Source organism: Aythya marila (genome assembly GCF_965140915.1).
Source record: "Aythya marila genome assembly, chromosome: 2".
In the NCBI taxonomy this organism is placed as follows: Eukaryota; Metazoa; Chordata; class Aves; order Anseriformes; family Anatidae; genus Aythya; species Aythya marila.
In genome coordinates, this window is record NC_139043.1 from 5,569,766 (window position 1) to 5,591,302 (window position 21,537).

A 21,537-nucleotide genomic window follows, 5' to 3' on the forward strand; every position below is an offset into this window, starting at 1 on the left:
GGAAACTTTGTTGCTTAAACGCTGCCACTTCAAAAATCTTTTTGAATATCTTGCACTTTGGGTTGTCTTAGTTTGCATAAGTTTCCCCGCTTTCCTGGTAATTGAAACAGGAACTGCTTCTAGCTTGTTCTTCTTTCAAAGAGTTTGTATGTTAAAAGTTAGCAGAGTTGACCTCATTAGTTGAGGTTTGGAGCATCCTGCCCGTCTTCTGAGCTTTGAGATCTTCCTTAGGCCCTCTGCGAGATCTGATGGGGGCCCTGTCATGACCACAAAACATTGGGCCCCTTTTCTGCACTTCCCACCCTCTTGAAGGCCACTTTGCTTGTACCACTCTTGCTACATCCCACAATTTCAGGCATATCATGTAGCAAGTTTTCCTTTTCTGAGTCCTTTAATTGCTGGAATCCTATGTGAGGTGGGTGTCATCTCTTTAGGACTTGGGTGCATCTCCTCCTAGCTCTTAATTACAGTAGTGTTTGGGAGTCCAGTAGCTCCTAACTCATTAGAGGAGGGGCCTCCACGTATTTCTTCAAATGCCAGAGCTTTGCAGTGGTTTAACTCTTGGGGAACAGGATTCACTGCAAGATTTGGATGAGCTCTGTGCAGAGGCTGTTGAGTGGCTGAGCGGTTTGGAAATACCACTGAAGTTCATACTGTGCCAGCGATTGTGGCAGAACAGTGAGGAGTTCAGGGAAACGTGCTGCTTTAGCTGTTGCTGTTTTCACTGGTATTTCCATCTGCTCGCTGGTTATTAGTAGCATTCTGCAGTAGCTTCTGCAAGCCGTGCTTCTGTTTATTGATTTCAGTGCACGGGCTGCGGCTTCGAATGCAAAGATCACCCATTTAGCATCACGTTGTCATGCTGTAGGTTATTAATTCCCAGTTATTAAGTGTGGGTTCCAGTTATTCAGCCTGTGAGAGGAACTTTTTGTGTTATGTATCGAGTGTGATGGTATTTCACTGCTGTGCAGCAAAATGACCCGTGCATTAAGTGCCCCTCCAAGGAGGGGGGGAAGAAAACCTGAATTCTTTGCAGGCTGTATAATTTCAGCTAGATTGATGGGCTGCTGCTGCCCTAAGCAATAGAGCTGTTGAAAGCTTTTTTAAAGGTGCTTTTTGCTGCTTTCTTCTCTAAAAACAGGTATTCGTCTGTAGGTAGGTGGCAGGCGAAAATGGAAATGAGCAATTTTCGTCTTTTCCTTTGGAATAGCTGAGTGAGGTGAAGGAAATAAGTACCCATCAAGCCAAACTGATAGTGTGACACATGTCTTCACCTGTTGTTGTGGTGGTACATAGAAGTGAGCACTCGTTGTTTCACGTTGCCCTTCTGCTTTTACAGAAATTTAACAGCATTTTTACACTAACTTCATTTCTGAATGCAAGACATCTGCAGGGGAGCCTAAACAGCCTTTGAATCAAACATCTTGCAAGACCGCTCAGCTGAAATGAGGAAGGCTGCTGAAAGTTTTGCAGTCCTTATGCCTCTCACAGCGCCAAACCTCCCTGAAAGCTCATCCTGACCTTGGGCTGGGCCTGCAGACTGCTCTGTGGGCTAGGAGATGCAATAGGAGGCAGTAGCCTGGGCTGTTGGGTATAAATTAACTTGGCTTCTCGAGGAAAGGAGGTGGAGGCAACTCTCTGTGTTGGATGAGTTTTGAAACTCTCAGCTGACAGAATTTTCTGAGGTGTAAAGGTTTGAAAATAATTGTTTCCTTGGTGGCTATAGGAAAAAGAGAGAAAAGGAGAGACCCTGTAGTTTTCTTGAGGGAAAGGTAGTGAGGTGAGTTCGTGCTGTCTGGTGAATAGGAGGAGACAGCTGAAACTCTTAAGAAAAAAAATTGTTTTGAGTTCAGGCTTCCTGCGAGAGCTGCTGCAGTGAAACAGACCTTGTTGGCTCAGATGCGTGTTGAAAATGCTGTGTTCCAAAGCTCTGTACCTAACGAAAGCCAAGAAAAATCTCACTGCCAATAGACGTGATTCTTCCAGGTGTTAATGTTGACGCTACAAAACGATCCTCCGTCTTTGGAAACGGGCGTGCAAGACAAAGAGATGCTGAAGAAGTATGGGAAATCCTTTAGGAAGATGATCTCTTCATGCCTACAGAAAGACCCGGAGAAAAGGTGAGAGCTGGTAACGCCAAAGTCAACTGAAGGAAAACAAAATGTCAAAACTCCTCTCCGACCTTGTGGTCATGGTGAACACAGCAATTCTGCTGTGTAGCAGCAAATTCTTCTGGCTGTCCTTATTTTTAAGGATAAATGTCTGTCGCCATGCCTGGGCAGGGCATGCAGCTGTCATTTGGGTTAACGAGGGCATCCCAGGCCCCTGTTGCATGGGACCATTCTCCCCCTTGCCGCCTCCAGCAGGTGGCTGCAGTTCATGGTTTGTTTCTGGTCAAAGCTGCTCGGTGTTTGTAGATCAGCAATTACACGTTGGGCAGCATGGGTTTATTTGCAAAGCTTCGTAAACAAACTTTTTAAAATTTGCCAGCGTAAAGAAGGCTTTCTGCGTCGTTTTGACTTGATTAATTACGTCGTATTTGTTTTGGGGGGGACAAATTAAGGAAAAAACACTGGCAAATTTTACCTGACGTGTTTTCGTCAATACAGATTGCTCAAGTGACCTGACAACACTTCCAGTCTTCCTCCTAACAGTAGCTTGACACTGCGTGGTGTTAGAAATACCACCGAGGGGGTGGTGTGCATGCTGTGGTTCCCAGGATAGCTTTATTTTGTTGTGTTGTGGCAGCGTCTGAAGCTGGGTGAAGGTCCAGCTGCCTACAGCACTGCTTAAAACCCACAGCCCGTCACACAGGAGAGCCTCAGCGAAGCTGGTTAAAGGCATCTTTGTCCTGCATTAGGAATAGCATTCCTTCAAATGTAAGATTAAAAAAAAAAAACAACAAAATAAAACAAAACACAAAGAAGCATTGCCACAGATTGATTTTTACGTTTATACCACTTAATTTTCTTTTGTCCTCAGTAAGCAAACTGGTTCTGGAAAGGGAAAAGTCCCTTCCTAAATTACAAATAATGAAGATGTTTTGCAGTTCCCTCCTGTGACAGATCCTGGAACAAAAGCTTCTTACACGTCGTGAGATGGGGTCTCTCTCTTCTAACCAGCTTTACATCTGAAAGGCTTAATGAATCCAGTGGAGTGCTTGATAAATGCCGATAGCAGCTTTTTTTTTTTTTTTTTTTTTTTTTTCCCCCAGCTTGATATTTTTCTTCCTCATTTTTAAAGCATGTCCTGCCCCTACAGGTTAGAATGTGCACTGATCAAAATTAAACGTAATCACCTGGAATGGTGGCATCCCCCTCTTCTCAAACACCACCAACAGCTGCTGTCATCATCTTTACTATAGGAGCAGGAGGTTGCCTGTGAAAAGCAACTTGCAGAATCAGATACGTTCAAGCAGCTGTGCAGCTGTCTCAGTCTTTAGAAAACTCCTGAATTGACCAAGGGATGGCTTTTACTTCTCAATATTGGTCCTAAAGTGCAACTGAAAAGGGAAAATAATTTGGACTTGATGTTAGACAAAGGTTCTTTGTCCCACGTGCATTGAATAGAACTAATTGCACATATACAATCAGGTGTGTCTGCAAGAGCTCAGCCACTTGCACGTGGCAAGTCCTGCCTCCTGCTCTAGGTGAGGATCCTTTGTCTCAATTGGCAGCAAATTCCTCCTGTGCTCCTGTCAGCCAGGCTCTGAGAGCCATGTTCAGCATCAAAACGGGGCCGTTCTCTGCCCAGTTAACTCACAGCAGGCTTTGATCAGAATGCCCTGACACTTAAAGGACTGGTGGTGTAAAATTTACTTTGAGTGATTTGTAGGGCACTTGTACAGGAGAAGCTGATGTCCTTAGGAGCTGTCATGTTACAGCTGCAACAAGCTGGAAAACTCTTGCACCGAAAGGGAACATTTATAACATTTTTTCTCTACCTGTTTTTATCCACAGACCTACAGCAGCAGAGCTTTTAAGACACAAATTTTTCACGAAAGCAAAGGTAAGAAAACACTTCCTAAACCGATCTGTGCAGAGGGAGGAGAGAGGAGTTAGCAGATGAATGCTAGGTATGGGGAGAGCTTTAGTGGCGCGGGGGCCAGCATAGCTGGCTGAGCTGAATGGGGCATTGTGAACGGACAGAATGAAACCTCTCTTCTCTACCTCCTCGCGTATGCCACCATCAGGAGAAATTATTTAGAAATTCTCGAGCGTTTAAATGGCTTTTCAGTGGGTTTGGGCTTTTTTCTCCTCTTGTCCCGGTGCCATTCTGGCTGCGTGGCCGGCCATAAGGGTCTCCGTGGCAGGAGCTGTAGCTTGTGCTTTAGTGAGCTCTCTGATCAGTCTCTATGCAAAACAGTGAATAAGGCTCACTGTGTGGAGGGTTACCTGATGCTATTATGCCCTATATTATGGAAAGTGAAAATCCTATGACATAAAATAGTGGGAAATTCTGGTTTATAGCCATAGGGCAAACAGCCAGCGAGCGTTTACCTACTTAGTGCCTGCCGATCGGTGCCGATGCCATCTGTGACATCTTGTCGAGGGACACAAACCAAAATAAGGGAGAATTTAATTTCCAGGGGAATGAGGAAACGTTTTCTGTGTGCTTATTTTTTTTTCTCTTTGGTATATTTGTCATCAAAATAATGGGGTTTACAGCAGAACACCAGGAAAGTGTCAGAGATATCTGAACCTGGGACAGCGTAGCAGTGTCAGCACCTAATGAAAGTAGTGAAACGTAAAGAAAGTAGCATTCGGCTCCCCAAATGGAGGTGTTTATATGGGAGTGGCCACATCTGGGCATGCATAAAGGAGCAGGGTGTCCTATTAACGTTAACACAAATCCAGTACGTGCAGCCAAGGAAGTCTAGAGGGTGAGCCAGCTTAGGAAATGTAAGAGGTTGCTTTAGGGCAAGTTTAGTTGATGTCTGCACTCTTGACAGCATTAACTAGTTTTTTGTTATCCCTAATGGGGTTTTAGGCAACTGAAGTGTTTGCGGCTGTGTACTGAATGCACATTTGGTGTCCGAAGTGACAAGGAGGTTACACATGGGTTACGCATTGCTGACCTTTCTCTCTGGCTCACGTTTTAGTTCACGTCACACTTCACCGTGTACAAAATCTCTTTCATGCTTTCATTAAACGGCGACAGAGTAACATATTAGCTTATGTGGTGATAGAAAATTAACGTTATTGTAAAAGAGGCAATGCTTAAACCCAGAGTGAAAATATGTGCCAGTTAGCACTCAGTCTTAAATGATTTTCAGACGTCGGCCACTGCCAAACTGACAGCTGTAACTTGAGGAGTCCAGCTTCTACACGCTTATACTGAACCAAATATAAACCCAGTTTATATTATATCAAAGTGTGTTTTGATAATGCTGAGAGCCATGTATCAAAATGCAGCTGGTTGAGGAAATTTAATACAGCAAAGCATCACAGCAGTTCCCCAATATTTAACTTACCGTGATGACTGCATTTACTTCCTCTCTAAACTTCACACGTGCTGTGCTTGTACTTTAACTCCTGCTGCCCCAATTCCTGCGTCTCATTACCCATGCGTATGGGGCTTCCCGCGTCCTGGCCTGACATCTGAGGCTTGCCTTTGACAGTAGGACAGGCATAAATTTCGGGAGAGGAAACAGCAAAGTGGCTAGAGCCAGATGCTGTAAGATCTGCAAAGGGAAGAACCTAAAACGTCTCAGCAGGATATCAGATGCTGTGATGTAACGAGTATGATCACGTTCCCCAGTAAATCAGACACTTTTATACAGCTCCTCAATCGTTAACTTCTTATCAGTGCGTGCAGGAAAAGTGCAACTGCTAATTTAAAAGGTATTTAAGATGAAAGACCATATACTGTAGTCCAAAGGAAGACAGTGATTAACTTTTTTTAGAGCTCAGTTCTTTGAGGGGAGGAGAGTGTGAAGCATATAAAACACTTTCTGCTAAAAATACTTGAAGCAGTTTCATTTTCAGAGGCACTGAAGGAATCAAAGGGTATTTTCAGCAATGTAAATGTTCATTTTTTTTTTTTTTTTTTTTTCCCAGAATAAAGAGTTTTTACAAGAGAAGATGTTGCAGAGAGCACCGACAATTACTGAAAGATCCAAAAAGGTACTGTAAAGCTCCTGGGCTCTTGCTATTACAGTTGTATTAGTTTTTATACTTTTTTTTTCACATTTTTTATGAGTTATAGTAGTATAGCATTTTCTAGATAGAGCTAAGGTATTTTAATAAAATAATTGAATGCCCTGGCTGAAGATGCTCTTGTGCATTTCTACTTAAAAAAATAATAATAATAAAAATTGTAGAAGCTGTCTTCTTGATATCTTTTCTCTGTCTTTGTGCTGAGCAGGTAAGGAGAGTCCCAGGTTCCAGTGGACGTCTTCATAAGACTGAAGATGGTGGCTGGGAGTGGAGCGATGACGAACTAGACGAAGAAAGCGAGGAAGGCAGAGCAGCAATTTCACAGCTCAGGGTGGGTCCTCAAACTCTGATATCTCAGCTTTGTTTCCTATCTATAGTATGTCTCTATAGTATATCTCTGGGAAGCATGCAGCCTTGTTTGAAGTAAGGTTCAGCTGTTGTTATCCTGCCCCTTGAGTTTGCAGCCAAACCAGAGAAAGCTGACTGAAGGTTAAAATAAGCCTATTGATCTCTTTTCTGTACTCATCCTGGGGCGCAGCTGCTCTAATTCAGGGCTGTTGGGCGTAATTGGGAACATGAAGTCAGGCGACCTGCTCCCGTCTCAGCATACTAATGCACTCGAGCTGGGATGTTCTCTTGAAGGGTGCTGCCTGCTCGAGATGCTTTCTTCTGGAAGAGTCAGGAGAGATTTTGTCCTGCTGCCCTCTCCAGGATGGAACTGAAATCGGTGTGGCCTGTGCTTAGGGCTGATAGCTGACCCACAGCGGGCCTAGCTCTGTACCACCAGTTACACCGAAAAGGAAACTTTTTAAAGGAAGCCATTTAAAGGAAACTTTTCAATATGAAAGGGAAAAAACAAGCAAACATTTTTGGTTTGAAGCATTTATTGCTTTGTAACTTTCATTTTTCTCTTTCCTTCTACTGCTGGTTGTGTAGATACTTAAACATTAAAAACAAGATTTTGTCTTTAGCATCTTTAGAAATGCTTGGGGGTTTAAAGGTATTATTATTAATAAATGTATTAATTTAAATGTTTTAATTTATTATTAATACAATAATTCCACATAGTAATTTGTGGCAATAGCTATTGTGACTTTAAAAGAGCTTACTGTATCAAGCTTCAGATATAGTCAAGGAGGATCTCTTGGTTCCAGGTGGGTACTACTGACATTCACAGAATTATTTAGGTTGGAAGAGACCTCCAAGACCACCTGGTCCAACCTTTTACCTAGCACTGCCAAGTCTGCCATTAAGCCATGTCTCTAAGCTCTACATCTAACATTTCTTGAAGACCTCCAGGGATGGTGTCTCAACTACTTTCCTGAGCAGCCTGTTCCAATACTCCACAACCATTTCAGTGAAGAATTTTTTTCTAATATCCATCCTAAACCTCTCCTGGCTCAACTTAAGGTCATTTCCTCTTGTTATTCATAAGCTCAAATCTTCTAAATAGCTCTTGTAGGCTAAAATGATCAATTTTTAGGATGGAATACTGTAAAAGACCCTATCTCTATTTCAGGGAGTACTTAGAATTCATTTTGTCTTGTATCTAAGCTCATAATCCTATGAATTAACTCTGCTTGCTGTGTTTTGAACAGTACTTAATTGTTTCAGTCCTTTTACACAGAAAAAAACACATGTTTACAAGCTCCTTTTCAAGCCAGTTTATTTCCTCGGAGCTTTGGCATAGCTCCTTGTACTTCTGTCTGTTCTGATTTCTTTAATTTAGGCCATGCTTGGCCTTAACTTTTAGGCCTCCCATTCAGGAAGCCTTTAGTCTTTTAACAAGGGATGGTTGTTGGAGCAGCAGGTCTGCATTCAGCTACTCTAATTGTAGAAGAATATTGACATTTTGGGGACACCCTGCGTAGATACAACGTGGATCTTCAGGAGACCAAAACCAGTATGGAGGCCACCACGCTACCTGTCTGCTTAGGTGCCTGAGTCCTTCCCTGGGTGTCTTTTCTCTGCACAGCTTTTGAGTTATTTTCTTCAGGTGAAAGAACAGGAATGCCTGTGCACCTCTTCCATTTGATCCCTTTTCAAGCAGTCTTAAGACTTGGATCTAAACTGCCAATGTTTGCTCCAAATACAGGGATATTACTGAGATCTAGTGTCAATGCTGTGTTTTGACCATATTTCAAATGCCGTATAAATTCCACCTGCCTGTAATCCCATTGCAATTTCAACTAAATTGTTGAATTGAATGATTTGTATTCACTAAGTGTCACCTTTTATTCCAGCTACACCTGCATTTAACTGCTGTCACCCTAAAAGGATAGTTTGCCCATTGACTTTATTTGCTAAAACACTTCAGTCCTATCCTGTATAAAAGCTTATGTGTAAAGTGTTTGCATTTTTTTTGCTTGTTTTCACTTTACAGAAAAAAGAGGGTGAAATTAATATGTACAAATGTGTGTTTTACAAGTCTGTTGCTAGGAGTGCACCTGAAAGCAGACAAGTTCTTGTAAACGGAGCCAGAAATTTCTGCCTAATTGGTTGAATATGCGAACTTGCTGGCTCAACGTTACATTTTATATCTGAATCCTTGCTGAACTTCCTTGCTCTCTGCATTTAAAACCTTGAATTCAAACTAAAACAATTGCAGTGTGTGGGTTTTTAAATCGTACACCTTCCATTACTCAGTAAATCTATGTAATACTGTTTGGTGTGGTCACATTTCACTGGTTGCTCATTTCTTGGGTTACACAGGCAAAAATAAATTAATATATTTAAGCACATCCCCGAAGTCATCCTACTTATGCCTTAAATAAATGACTTCTGATGTTTATCTTATTTCCATTCTGCCTGCTCATGTTTTTCCTTAGTTTACCTCTTTCTGCTGTTGATCTGGGTTGGTTGGTAGCTGTGGGGCAGGGCCAGTGTCCCCAAACTTGCCTGTGCAGCGTCTGGCACACTGTGATCTTTCAGACAAGCTCCTTTTAGTTATTCCTCGAGGCATCCGGGTACCCTAGCTGTGAACTTTCTGCCTGAAAGAGCAGCACTGAAGCTGTAGCCTGCAGATGTGGAGCGTGGCTGTCTGTCTCAGGGAGCAATGCCACATTTTCTGTCTTTTCCTGGTCACTGTCACGTGAAGGCTTGACATATCGAGATGGGTTTCAGCCTTTACCCTTCCAGGTTGGATTTCAGCTTTTACCTTTCCAGCTGCGTGACTTTTTTCCTGACCCTGTCCTCACTTAGTCACTGGGAAGGATCTGTTCCTCCTCCTCTTGGCCAGAGGGCTTTTTGCAAGTGGCTGTTCTGTGAATAAAACCTTTTATTTTCTCTCCTGAGGTGCCTCTGGGTCATCCATTACAAATCACCCTGACCTGCTTTGGTTAAATTAGTGGCATTGGTTAGTTCATAAACTAACTGCCTCTAGTCAGTAGCACCATGAAACTTTTCTTCTTCTGTCAGACTCATCCCGTCCTGACCACAACCTGTCTTTTAGACCTCTAGGCACAGAAAGAACATTTAATTTGTTAATCCCAGCGTGGACCAAGCCACCCGACCTATCTTATCTCCAGGCAGTAATTGACCCGTTAGGAGTCAGAGCTGCAGGATATCCTAATTGCAGAAATTCCCTGGAATGCTTGGCAATTCCTTTCTGCTCACGTGAAACAACTGATTCTCGTTGTCTTTGCTTATTGATAAGCAAGGCCTGGCCACGTTGCTTTGACTGCACTTTCCTCTCCATTCCTCTGGTAGTTGTACTGCTGAACTCGTGCACGGCCATCAGTTTTCTGCTCTCTCTCATGGAGAGCACAGCACGGTGCAGAGTCCAAGGGCGAGAAGAAGCAGGCAAGAGACTTCTTTCTCTAAAGCAGCACGTGGAAGGCTGAGGCTGATCTGTTTCCTGTATTTCTCTGCAAGACTTGGGTAGCTTCAAATGGATTTTGCCATCTCAGTGTGTGAGCAATTTGATCCAATCTGAATGATCTTCAAGGGGACTCGGTTTTGCTGTTGGTTAATTATTACAGCAGTTTATACACTGGTTGTCAACTGCAATCCTGCAGCACGACTGCAGGTTTTGAGGTATTATGATTAGGTTGGCAACAGACTGTGGCCTCCATTTCATTATGAAACTTAATATGTATACATAATTTGAAAACAATGTAGGTTTCATTTGTTCAATGTGGCTCTGAAAGGTCCTTTTCATCAGTAAATTTAATTTCTGTCAAGGCAATAATAACTTTTTCTTGTTTTTTTTTTTTTTTTTTTTTTCAGTCTCCCAGAGTGAAAGAACCTGTACAGAATTCAGAGGTAAGTTTTAAATGCAAGTTGCTTCCTGAAATGATGACTTCTTATTATTTCTATTACAAGGAGTGTGTTTTTATTAGCCTTTGAAAACAATATTGTATAAACTAGAAGCTAGTATCTGGCTGTGCTGTGCTTGAAATTTAAAAAAAGAAAATTAATCATTGCCTATTTAATGCTAAGAGGTCATTCTAAGATATGTTTAGTGCATATCTTTTCAACTTCACTTGCTGTGGCAAAAGTTTGTAAGTGAATTGATTGCAAGAAGAATCTAAACAGAACAACGGTGTTCTGATTGCTTTAAAAAATTTAAAGGTCTATTAAGCATGGTCTAATTCACTGGTTTGGCAGCTGTGCTGAAAACTGTGAAATAAATCTCTGATAGAATTAGATCATAAACAAAACTTCAGCTGCAATTTATAATCTGCCTTCAGCTCTGTCCTGTGTTTCTGATGTTATGAATATAAGTATATCTTATCTTTCGGTGATAGAGACTGTTTATCTTCTAGAGGATGTGTCATGCCTTTCCTTTCCCTACCTGTGTGGGAAGATATAGAGAGGTCGGTCTCCTAGAAATCAGTTTTGGGTTAGGCTGCCCTGTTCTACTTTCACCTCTTTGCAAGGAATGATTATAAGAAAGACTACAGGTCTGGGAGTGCAATTTTAAGCACAGGCTAAATTGAAAGAAAAAAAATGAACACCGTGATCTGTTTGGGTTGAATTTCTCCACTGCGATCCATCCCTTGATATATGTTGTAGTTTGAAGGTCTAATGCCCAGGCTTTTAAACGTGCAAGGTGAGTTACATTTCCTTTACCTGAGTGCAGTAAGTCGGAGGGCGCACTGAAGAAGCCAGCAAGCTTACAGTCCTTTGGCTACCACGCCAAAATCAAATTCTCTGTTTTGAATAAGTCGAGAGGTTAAAAAACAAACAAACAAAAAAGTTACTCATTTATCTCCTTCCACCACCCTTATATGACACACATTTTTTTTGGAAGAGCTTGCACTGTGTCTGAATGCACTTTTCTGTTGAATCCCCCAGTGCTCTGACTCTTGGCATTTGTTTTATGAACAGATAAATTATTGATAGATATTGAAGTGCTTTGCTAGGCTGTGTTCTCTGAAGAGAAGTACAGAGCAAAGCAGAGTTGCTGTGCTCTGACTGCATGGCTACTACAAAATATCCATAGGCCTCAGATTTTGAGAAAGGGAAAATTACTGGACAGGGCTGCTCTCTTCCAAGGTAGGATATGGTCTGTATGCATCCAGCCTTGCTAGCATCAATATTTAATTTTGGTCCAAGATCCACGGTCATGCTGCTGTCTTGGTTTCTTATCCTGCTTTACTGGTGAATAAAACTGAAAATGGCAGGGCAAGAAGGGTCCCTGGACGTAAGGAAACATTAAACCTCTTGAACACCAACTTGGGATCAGTGCTAGTGTCCTTGGGGCCTGGGAATGCCTTTGGCATCAAACTTCTCGACGTGATTTATGTGGCAAACAATTACTCTGTGGGAAGCAAGTGCTTGAGTCCAAACTCTGAGTTTTTTTTTAACTCCTTCAAACACCTTTTTGCTTGCAGCTATTCCCATCGGCCGAGCCGCCAGGTCCTTCGCTCAGTGCTCCAGCACAGGCACCTACTCAACTACCTCAGGCTGCAGGACAAGTACCTGCACAACCTCAAGCTGCTGTACCTCCACCTAGCCAGGCTCCTCCAGCAGCCCCGGCAGCAGCCCAGGTGAGATCTGACAGCCTTCATGCCAGCTTTCAGCTTTGCACTTCACTGTTCTGTTCAAGACATGCTAAAATGAGCTAAACCCTTAGAAATTGTTTGTTTGGGGTTGCCGTAGTGCTGCTGCTTGCATAGAAGAGACAGCTGGCCTGCTGGTTTGCAAAAATGAAGACAGCCAGTCTGGGCTCAGCAGTTTTTTGTTCATATTCCGTGGGTGAGCAGTGATTTATGCTCTCCTGCTCTTCAGGGAGTGTAATGTTTGGCTTGAGGCAGGGTTAAAGGTAAGAAGGGAGAGTCGTAGTCGTTTGAGTGGCAGCTGCTTGTTCCTGGTGTTTAAAGAGGTGCAGCGTGTTTAAGGTGCAGCACAAACAGGTTCTGATTGTGTCTCAGCATGGCTGCAGTCTGTGGAATAAGAATGGAGAGAAAAAAAGAAGAAGAAAGCAGAACATCCAGGTTCTCCTGGCTTCAAAGGAGAGACAGGAAGCCTGAAACTGTCCTTGGAGCAGTCAAAAACAGCAGAGAAACTCTGTCTTTGGGAAGCTCTGAATCTTGCGGTACTTTTCAAACATCCATTTTGAGCAGAATTGATCCTGGAGGGGAAGAGCAGGGGATGTAAAAGCTCGACAAGCCCCTGTTTAATTTTTAGCTACATCACTTTAAAGTGTAGGGAATAGGTCAGCTAGGCAGACGTGCCAGAGTTGGGAAAGAGCACTGACTTGTGTTTAAAAAGAGACAAATGGCCAAACCAAATCATTACTGAGATACTTGGAACACGTCTTGTGGCTTGCTGGAGTAAAGCACCGCTGAGTTTGCCAGGCTTCTGAGTGATGGCACCTCTTTATAAAAGGCACTAATGTTCCTATTTGTTGGTGGGCAGAGGCTGGCCCTGCCGGAGAGGTCCAAGATAGCATCACCCCTTGGCAGAGCCAGAGGGAAGAAACTTGGCAGCCTGGGTTAGAAAAATAACTGAAATGAGTCCTTCCTAGAAACATTCCGTTATTTTTCTTGTAAAGCAAGCGAAAAGATCCGTGTATCACTTCCCTGCAGTCAGCTCGTGTTCCTGTTTACAAAGCCATTAGAGCTGATGCTTTAGTCATTAAACAAAACCAGGAGGGCTGGGGGCTGCCACATTCTTGGCTACGGTAAAAGTAGCTTTAACGCTTAAATCAAATCCTTTCAAATCTCTTGAAAAGGGGCCAGTGTTTAATCCCTGAATTTCATGCAGCAGTTGAAACTGCAGCAGCAGTGAAGGCCGGGACTTGTCAGCTCAGTGAATTGATGTAGCGGCGTTGGCCTCAACCGGAGTGTTTTGATTTGCACTAGCAGAGTATCCTGCTCCCTGCCACTCGTCCCCAATAGCTCGTTTGTTGGTAGCTTGGCCTGAGGTGAACTTCATGCCCCCGTGTCACTGCGTCCTTCCCTATAGCTCCGTGTGTCACCCCGCTCTTCTTTATGGCTCTTTGTGTCAGCATGCACCTCCTTATAGCTTTCTTTCGGTTCCTCTAACTCCCTGGCTACCTTTCTGCAGACCGATGGGCTCTTTGTGGGCTCTTGTTTGTTTTCACTGAGCTGGTAAAAAAAACTCCTTCAGGCTTCAACAAGACCAAAAGTGTGGTCGGTAGCACGAGAACACCAACAGATGGAGTAAAATACTCCTCTCAGACAAAGGGCGATCATTTTCTCTCATTAAAAAGCAAACAATTTAGATGGAAAAGAACTTGGTCAAGATTTCTAGGCTTCAATTATCAGCCAGGCATTGTCTGTCTCGTTACTGCAGATTTAAAACTCCTGGCTCTGCACGTGCAGCAGAGATGATTTGCACAGTGGAAGAGTGATTGACTTTTTTCTGTTTTTTTTCTTCTTTTTGTGGAGTTTGATTGATAATTAGTACTTCACTGGAAGTCTCACTAGTGTTAGAAAGATGGATCCTTCCCACTGGAAGTCTGCTGCTGAGCACTATAAAATGCTTTGACTGCGTGCGCCAATAATTACTCAGTGATAATTTAGAAGTGAGAATAGGCAGCTCTGAATTCACTGCTAGATGCTCCTAAAGTCTTCAATTTCACTAAAAAGTCATTGAAGAATATGCTAATCTACCAATTATTTTTCCCTAGGTGCTCTTCACAACTGTATCAGTTTTTAAAATCAGATATTTTGGGGCAGGGATTAAAGCACGTGAGGTCTTGAAGCTGTCATGAGTGCCCCAAAACCTTAGTTTTTGAGGCAAAGCAAGCAGTCTCTTTACGTTTAGCACCTTTTCTGAAGTTTCCTGCTGATTTGACGTTTCTCATAGCTCAGTAGCTTTTCTTCTTTTAAAGACAACTGCGGAGAACCTCCTGAATTACTGTTTAAGCATAAAGTTTTTCCATTTAATACTCATTGTTTTTCACGGTAGTGTCATGGCTCCAACGATGGGTTAAACTTTAATTTGTATTTACAGTCGATGGAGGTTATCTGTAGGTTTAATACTAGAGAAAGGAGGTCTTTGTTTTAACATAACTTAATCCTATTGCAGGCCCCACCTGCCCCTGCTCCAGCTCCGGTACAGGAAGAAACGAAAGTCCCCATCAGCCTCGTACTAAGGTTAAGGTAAGGACACAAAACTGCCCTGTTCTGGTAAGGTGAGCCTTTGTGGAGAGGGACACGGGGAGATTTCTGTAGCCCACCTTGCCATCTGCCCTTTCGGTTAAAAGGGTGGTGGCCTTGTAGTGTTTGTCAGCTTGGATTTGGATTTCATCCACCCTGGGTGCAGGTTTCATCTTTGCTGCTTCTTCAGCCTGGCAAGAACTGTAGGCTGAAAGAGGTTTTGGTATTTGTATAAATCTCCCAAACTCCAGTGGGCTGGGAGGGAAAGAATTAGCTGGGTTCCCTACATGGGGTGAGGGATTCAGGGGTCCTTGTGTTGTGGATCATCGGGGTATTGAGGCACAGCTTTAGACATCAGCCAGTTCTGAGATCGAAGAGCTGTTTATCCCGTTCAAGACGTGGATTCTGGTTTATGTCCCTAGAGAAAGGAGAAAAAGGGTTGTAAGGGCACTCCACAAAGGGTTGTAAGCGGCCTTACACCACGTTGTGGCCCTCGTGTATCCTGAAATTCAGCCCAGTCGGGTCTGGGAAGTTGACAGGCAGCCAACACAGAGCCTGGCTTCCCAAAGCACAGCCAAGTGAGCAGTTTTTGCCCTGCAAGGGGAAAAAGGTGCAGGGGTGAGCTCAGCTCTCCTCACAGACTGATTCTGCAGTGATAACACGTTCTCCTGGGCACCGCTCGGTGCAATGAAATGTTCTCTCCTGTATAAAATTTTCTTCTTCCCACAGGAATTCGAAAAAAGAACTCAATGATATCCGATTTGAATTTACCCCAGGGAGAGGTGAGCTGGTGTGAAAGTCCTGCATGTCAGGGTGGGTTTGGTGAAGGGGATCTTTGGTGTTCGGTGTTGTTCAGTTGTGTCTGTGGAAGCATCTGTCCGTGGGGCTTTCCTAAAAGGATATTCCAAGGCTTGCCTTATGTCTGGGCTGTTAGCAAGTGCTCGGAGCACTGCTGTCAGAGACCACTGCAGTAAAACTCTCATGGACACGACGCAGGCACAGGCATTCAGAGAATTTTACGGAGCTGAATTTAGTTTCAGACTTTCAGTGAAATTACTGAGTTTTACAGCGTAGCTCAGAGCTGCCTCACTGCAGTGCTGCGGGCAGCAGGCTCGCTGACACCCACAAGTGTGTGCGAGTGTTTCTTCCCCTGCCCTTCTGTGGCGTTTGCTCCCATCTTTAAAACTTGTAGCGAGAAGAATTGACTGAGGGACATCTCAGCACAGATCTTGCAGTTTGTTGGGCTGTTGCCCTCCACGTGGAAAGTCGTAAAGAACAGTTTTGCTGTTTGGTTTGCACAAGTTTCTTTGAGGTTTGCACGATGCCTCCATCAGCTGGACAACTTCTTGTGCCTGGTAACTGGCTCTTGTGTTTCTCCCCCACAGATACTGCTGATGGTGTGTCTCAAGAACTAATTTCAGCAGGGCTTGTTGATGGCAGAGATCTGGTAATAGGTAAGTACAAACGATTTCGTCTGCTCTAACCATTTCAGTCACTTCTGCATCTTTACAGTGACCTGATGAGTGGGTACGAGGAAAGTTCTCTCTGGCCTCTGGCCTCTTCTCCAACAGCTCTGCAAAACTGCTGTTAATTTTAATTCTAGCGGCAGTTCTGTGCTAGTGCATTTAGGCAACCGTCAGTTCACAGGCAGATGATCTGGTTGGAAAGATGATGAAGCAAATGTTCCTTGTGATGCAAAACGAAGGCTAATCAGTGCATGAGCTAAATCAAGCTCATCTGACACAGGCGCTGCCAAATTGCTGCACGAGCCTGTGCTGCTGAGAGGCTCTGTACAAGAGAGGTCTGGGAGTGGAATCAGCCAGGTTTTTTTAAAATTTTATTTCATTTTAAGGCAGGCTGTGGAAGGAAGTGTGAAGCGCACGTGGTGCAGTTGGCTTAAGGCAAAAGCACGTGTTGCTGCACTTCGAGTGCATGTGAACAGCTACCTCCAGCAACAGATTCCTAAACAAACGTGTCCCTTTATGCAGCAGGGGAAACTTTAAGCCATTAACAGTACCCGTGTGCTTCAGCTACAGCTAGCAAGACTTCCTTAAACACTGCCTGCAGCATCTGGGAGGGCTGACAGTGCAGCAGGAACTGGGTTTTCAGGTGCAATTGGCTAGTTCATTGTTTCTAATCCCATCACTTTGAGGAAAAACCTTTGAAAAAAAAGCATTGTAACAAGTGGCAGCGTTTTCACAGTGTAAAGCTTTCGATTGAAATAGATTGAGCCTAATGGAGGCCTGAACTTCATGTATCTTTTTAAACAATTCTAATTTGGAGTCCTATAAAGAGGCCTTGTGACTTTGGGATGGTTTTTCTCCAGCCTGTCCTAACATTTGCCCATTTTTCTTGTTGTCTGTGTGTGATTTCAGTCGCAGCTAATTTGCAGAAAATTGTGGAAGAGCCCCAGGCAAACAGATCCGTCACTTTCAAACTGGTATTTATCCCTCTTCCCTAACTGCCCCAGCTGTCACTCGCAAAGATAAAGCATTGCACAGAGGTGCCTGTGGTCGTCTCCTGTAGGCATCTAATGTGTGCAATCCAAATCTAATGCTAACACAGGCATTGCCCTGTCCCGGCCACTAAAGGTACCAAAATGTTACAGAAAGGTTTTTTTGGGGGTATTTTGGGCTTGGAGGGTACACCGGCCCAGAAGTGGCAGGTAAGTGGGCTAAGAAGTGCCACTGGCTCCTTTCTTGGAGGAGAACGGGGGAGAAGGGTCTTTGAGGAAGAAATTTGGGGGTTTGGGGCGGCTAAGAGAGGCTGGAAGAGGCAAGGTAACAGCAGATGAAATCTTCAGAGGTGGTGAAAGGCACAGGGAATTATAGCAGCACCGCAAGGGTGTAACCAGATGGGTGGTAGTGAAAGCAGTGAATTATGTTACTTCTGACCTTTTCCATGAATAAGCTGTTTTTGCTTCTTTCTCCCCACTTAGTGCACGTAGCCCTAGTCAGAGCAGGCACTGGCAAAGCTTCAGTCCCAGCCCTTCCTAACTCCAAAAAAAAGGGAAAAAAAACAATTTAACTTTGGGTAGGGCTGGCTACTGAACGCAATGCTCAGCTGTCTGTACCTGCTCCCTCCCCAGCCTGTATCTGATGTACCTCGTGGTAGGAAGCACGGTGTCAGGGCAGAGCATGTCTGGTGCTATTTGCATCTCTGTTCCTTGTGTTCCAGGCGTCCGGTGTCGAAGGCTCAGATATTCCCGATGATGGCAAACTTATAGGATTTGCACAGCTCAGCATCAGCTAAACAATGGTCCCAGGAGATGTTTCCCAACAGAGAACCCACATGTGCATATTCGTAATGCTTCTGTTAGCCTAAAAAAAAAAAAACCACTACTGCCAAAGAATTGAACTACAGCCCCCTTCCTAGAAGCTTTAACATTTTCCTTAATAGGATCACAAACCTTCCTGAAAGTACCGATGGCGTTTACACCTTTTGTAAACAAGTCTCATGTTTTTGTATGTCATCTCAAACATGCAGCTCCAACACGTCATTGCCTGCATGTTCGTTTTATTATTGCCTTACTTTAAAGAAAAATACTACTGAGTACGAAGTGGGGGTTCCACTGCTCTGATGATCTCGCCTAAATGTTTGCTTACATGTGGTTTCATTTTTTTTTTCACTTGCTATTTTTGCACAAGTTTTAATACTGAATGGATCTTTTTTTTTTTTTTCTTTTTTGTTCTTTACCTTCTCCTTCCACATGAAACACCAATGTACATGTTGTTTGGGTCACCTGGAGTGCTGAGAAATCTGCTTCTCTTCAGCTGTATTTTTAAAACTGCTGGTTTGAATGCTTGCACCTAAGAAAGCAAGCCAAGTCTTAACCCACAGGAGGGAGAGCCATCTTCCCTTGTGTTTGCGTTCCTGAGAAGTTCCTTGACTTCGAGGTGTTAGAAGTCAGCTTCCCTTTGTAAACTGCCTTAAGTTTTTTTGCTTTTTTATATATCATTTGGGTTCTTTCCACATGAGTGCCAGGCGTGGCATGAGGGCTGAACCCGTTGATTTACGTTAAGCAGTCCTTCCGCAAACCGTGTCCTTCATCCTGCGTCCGTAGATGTAGTCGGTCCGCAAAGCAGAACAACGAGGCGCTGCTGTCTGGACTCTGGTCTTGCAGCAGATCAACAACCCATCTGTATTCGTTGTCAGAGGGAGAGGAGATCTGTGGCACTCTGCGTGTGGAAAAGATGCACTTGGAACTGTTCTCCAGACCCGGCCTGTTACGCCCGGCTGTGCGAGTCCTCCCCGACGTGTTTCCCAGTCCTTTGCAAACTGGTACCCGTGGAACCATCCCTGTCGTGTTTTACAGCAATAAGGAACTGCCAGTAGAGTGGTATTACTGGGCAAGCGAGCACCGGACTGTGTCCCTCCTGCACTAATCGCTTGGGTCGTCAGCCTTGGCGGCGGCCCGAGCCTCGCCGTTTGATCAGGATGTCACTGAAACCCTGTCACACACGTATTTAGGTTGTATTTCTATGTGGTGTTGAATTTGAATTTCTACATGAATAATATAAATTATACTTTGCGTTTGATAAGAGACACTTGTAATGCAATATGTGAATAATAAATGGTGTTGATTTTTTTTTTCCTACTGTTTCACAGTTGGCCTTTGTAACTGCTATTGGCTCTGGAGTGTTTTCTACACAGAAATTAGAAGCCTGTAATTTAACACACAGATGGAAACGTGTTTGGTTTCCATCAGCCACAAACAATGCAGAAACAGAGTGTTAAAGCAGAACGACTGGGTTCAATCAGGACTTATTTTTATTTCCAACTCTTCTGATGAACAATCTATATTTATATATTTTTTTTTCCTCTACAAGCAGCTGCGGAAGCTCCCTGCCTTGTGCATGCTCTTTTTATACTGCCCTAGTTCCTTTTAGCCTGTAGGTGGGTGTTGGCTCTGTCCCCGTGGAGCTGCCGGCTCTCCGCAGCTCCAGGACTGCTGAGAGGGAAGGGGAAGGAGAGGAGGAGGAGAGCCTGGGAGTGAGAGCACCCTGGGGTGCTGAGCAGGAGCCCTGAGCAGCCAAGGAGGTGGGTGCCAGGAGTTGACGGGGGCTGTGTTTGGCTGCTGGTGTGCATGCCAGCTCTACCACAAGAGAAAAAAAAGAAAAATTTGACACAAAGCACTCCCAAGGGCTTCCCCCAGTGAGCCTTTTGGTTTGGGGAAAGCGGGCTGGCACCCAGACTTCTCGTGTCGCCCCATGGCTGATGAGGACGTGGTCTTGGTGCGGTGTGTGCAGTGCTATTCCTCCTCCTGCCTGCACGCCCTGGGGGCCTCCTGGGTCCTGGTGCTGAGAGAGGTGGGACTCGAACCGCTCACGTGTGACAACACAGCCTCTATTTATTAAGTTATTCCCCACCTTCCCAACGCCAGGACTCGGAGTGTGAGTTCGCACCGACCCAGGGCTCGGTAGTTCTTCACGGGAGAAAATCAGCAAGCAACTGATGTCGTTTGCTCTGTAGCTCTCCAGGCGTTTTGGGTAGCAATCCAAAAAATTTTTACTTGGGCTATTACAGTGCTAGACAACTGTCTTTTCTGATGTTGTTCCAGTAAGTGCCAATGCTGTTCATAATTGTTTTCCAGTGTCATTAAGGATTTTTTTTTTTCTGTGCGAATTTCTGATCCGAACCTGAAAGCAGGCGGTAATTTTAAGTTCCTACTTTTAAGGACAATGCTCTGTTAATGAAAACGGATCCTCTTCACAACTTTGGTGTATTGTAGATTATAATGAGAGATGTAAAATATTCAGGCTGGTTTTTTTTTCTTTTTTTTTTTTTTTTTTTCCTTTTTTGGACTTTGTATTTTACTGCATGTCTCTAATTTTTAATCAATAAAGAACAAATTGTCCATTGCCGTGTGTTTGGCGTGTGCTTTACATGTCGAGTTGGCTGGGGACGGGGCTGAGGGTTTGTCTGAGGGGCATCCACACCACCTGAGATGTTTATTTGGGCAAGGGGGGCTTGGTGACCCCTGGGAGCACTCGATGGTGGTGGTCCATGGATGTCTGCACGGGGCTGGGGTCAGGGTGGCATTTAGGGTTGAACACTTCTCCAGGACAGACCTGATCCAAAGGTGCCTCCAAGGTCTTCTCTCTACACCTGAAGTGCAGCCAGGACCTCAACAAAACGCATCGGAGGTGAGAGACCCCAGATACAGCCACATCTCTCAGCCTCCATTTCCTGTAGGAAATCCCTTTATGGTTGTTCCTAAAGCTTTTTGAAGCTTCCTTGCACCAGGACCTCACCGCTCTCCTCTGGGTCACTGGTCCATGCCATGCTGCCCGTTCCTTTGGGCTTTCCAAACTTGTCCTCACCACCTCCCCATCGCCTTCTCGCAGTCTCCTCCCTGCCGATGAATTTGCACCTGGAAAATAACCTTACCCCGGAGGGTGAGCGCCTCCTGAAGTTTCCATTTCCCTAAAAGGGGAATGCAGTGTGAGTGACAAAACAGCTCAAGCACTGTCTCCCTACACCAGATTTCCACCGTCCACATTCTCCCTCCCCAAATACCTGCATGCAGCCCCCTCCCTAAACTGTGGGGTGGCCCAGAAGGGCCACGAAGGGTGGGTGTCCCACGCAGGGCTCGTGGGGAAGCTGCGGGAGATGAAGGAAACGGAGGCTCCCGTGGGCTGGGATGGCAGCCAGCTGGCCGCCCTTCCTCCTCCCCGGCTCTGCCCAGCCCTTAGCATCACTCCATTTCTTGGACTTTTCCCAGCTCCGCACCACGCCGGGCAGTCCTGGCCTCCGAGATCCTTGCTCGCTCGAGTAGAGCAGCACCTGCAATCGGTTCAGACAAC

At 44.5% G+C, this 21,537-nt stretch overlaps 1 protein-coding gene across 1 annotated transcript in view; it reads left to right on the forward strand.

Moving 5' to 3' along the window:
* OXSR1 (oxidative stress responsive kinase 1) overlaps positions 1–20,594 on the forward strand; it is a 66,020-nt gene extending 45,426 nt beyond the window's left edge. Inside the window, exons 8-18 of the mRNA XM_082752835.1 lie at positions 1,987–2,120; positions 3,960–4,008; positions 6,060–6,125; positions 6,367–6,489; positions 10,386–10,421; positions 11,996–12,151; positions 14,661–14,734; positions 15,461–15,513; positions 16,117–16,185; positions 17,107–17,171; positions 17,909–20,594. Coding sequence (XP_082608961.1) covers positions 1,987–2,120; positions 3,960–4,008; positions 6,060–6,125; positions 6,367–6,489; positions 10,386–10,421; positions 11,996–12,151; positions 14,661–14,734; positions 15,461–15,513; positions 16,117–16,185; positions 17,107–17,171; positions 17,909–17,983 — 900 coding nt within the window. The 3' untranslated portion in view covers positions 17,984–20,594. The remainder of the gene's footprint in view (positions 1–1,986; positions 2,121–3,959; positions 4,009–6,059; positions 6,126–6,366; positions 6,490–10,385; positions 10,422–11,995; positions 12,152–14,660; positions 14,735–15,460; positions 15,514–16,116; positions 16,186–17,106; positions 17,172–17,908) is intronic.
* The last annotated feature ends 943 nt before the right edge of the window (positions 20,595–21,537 follow it).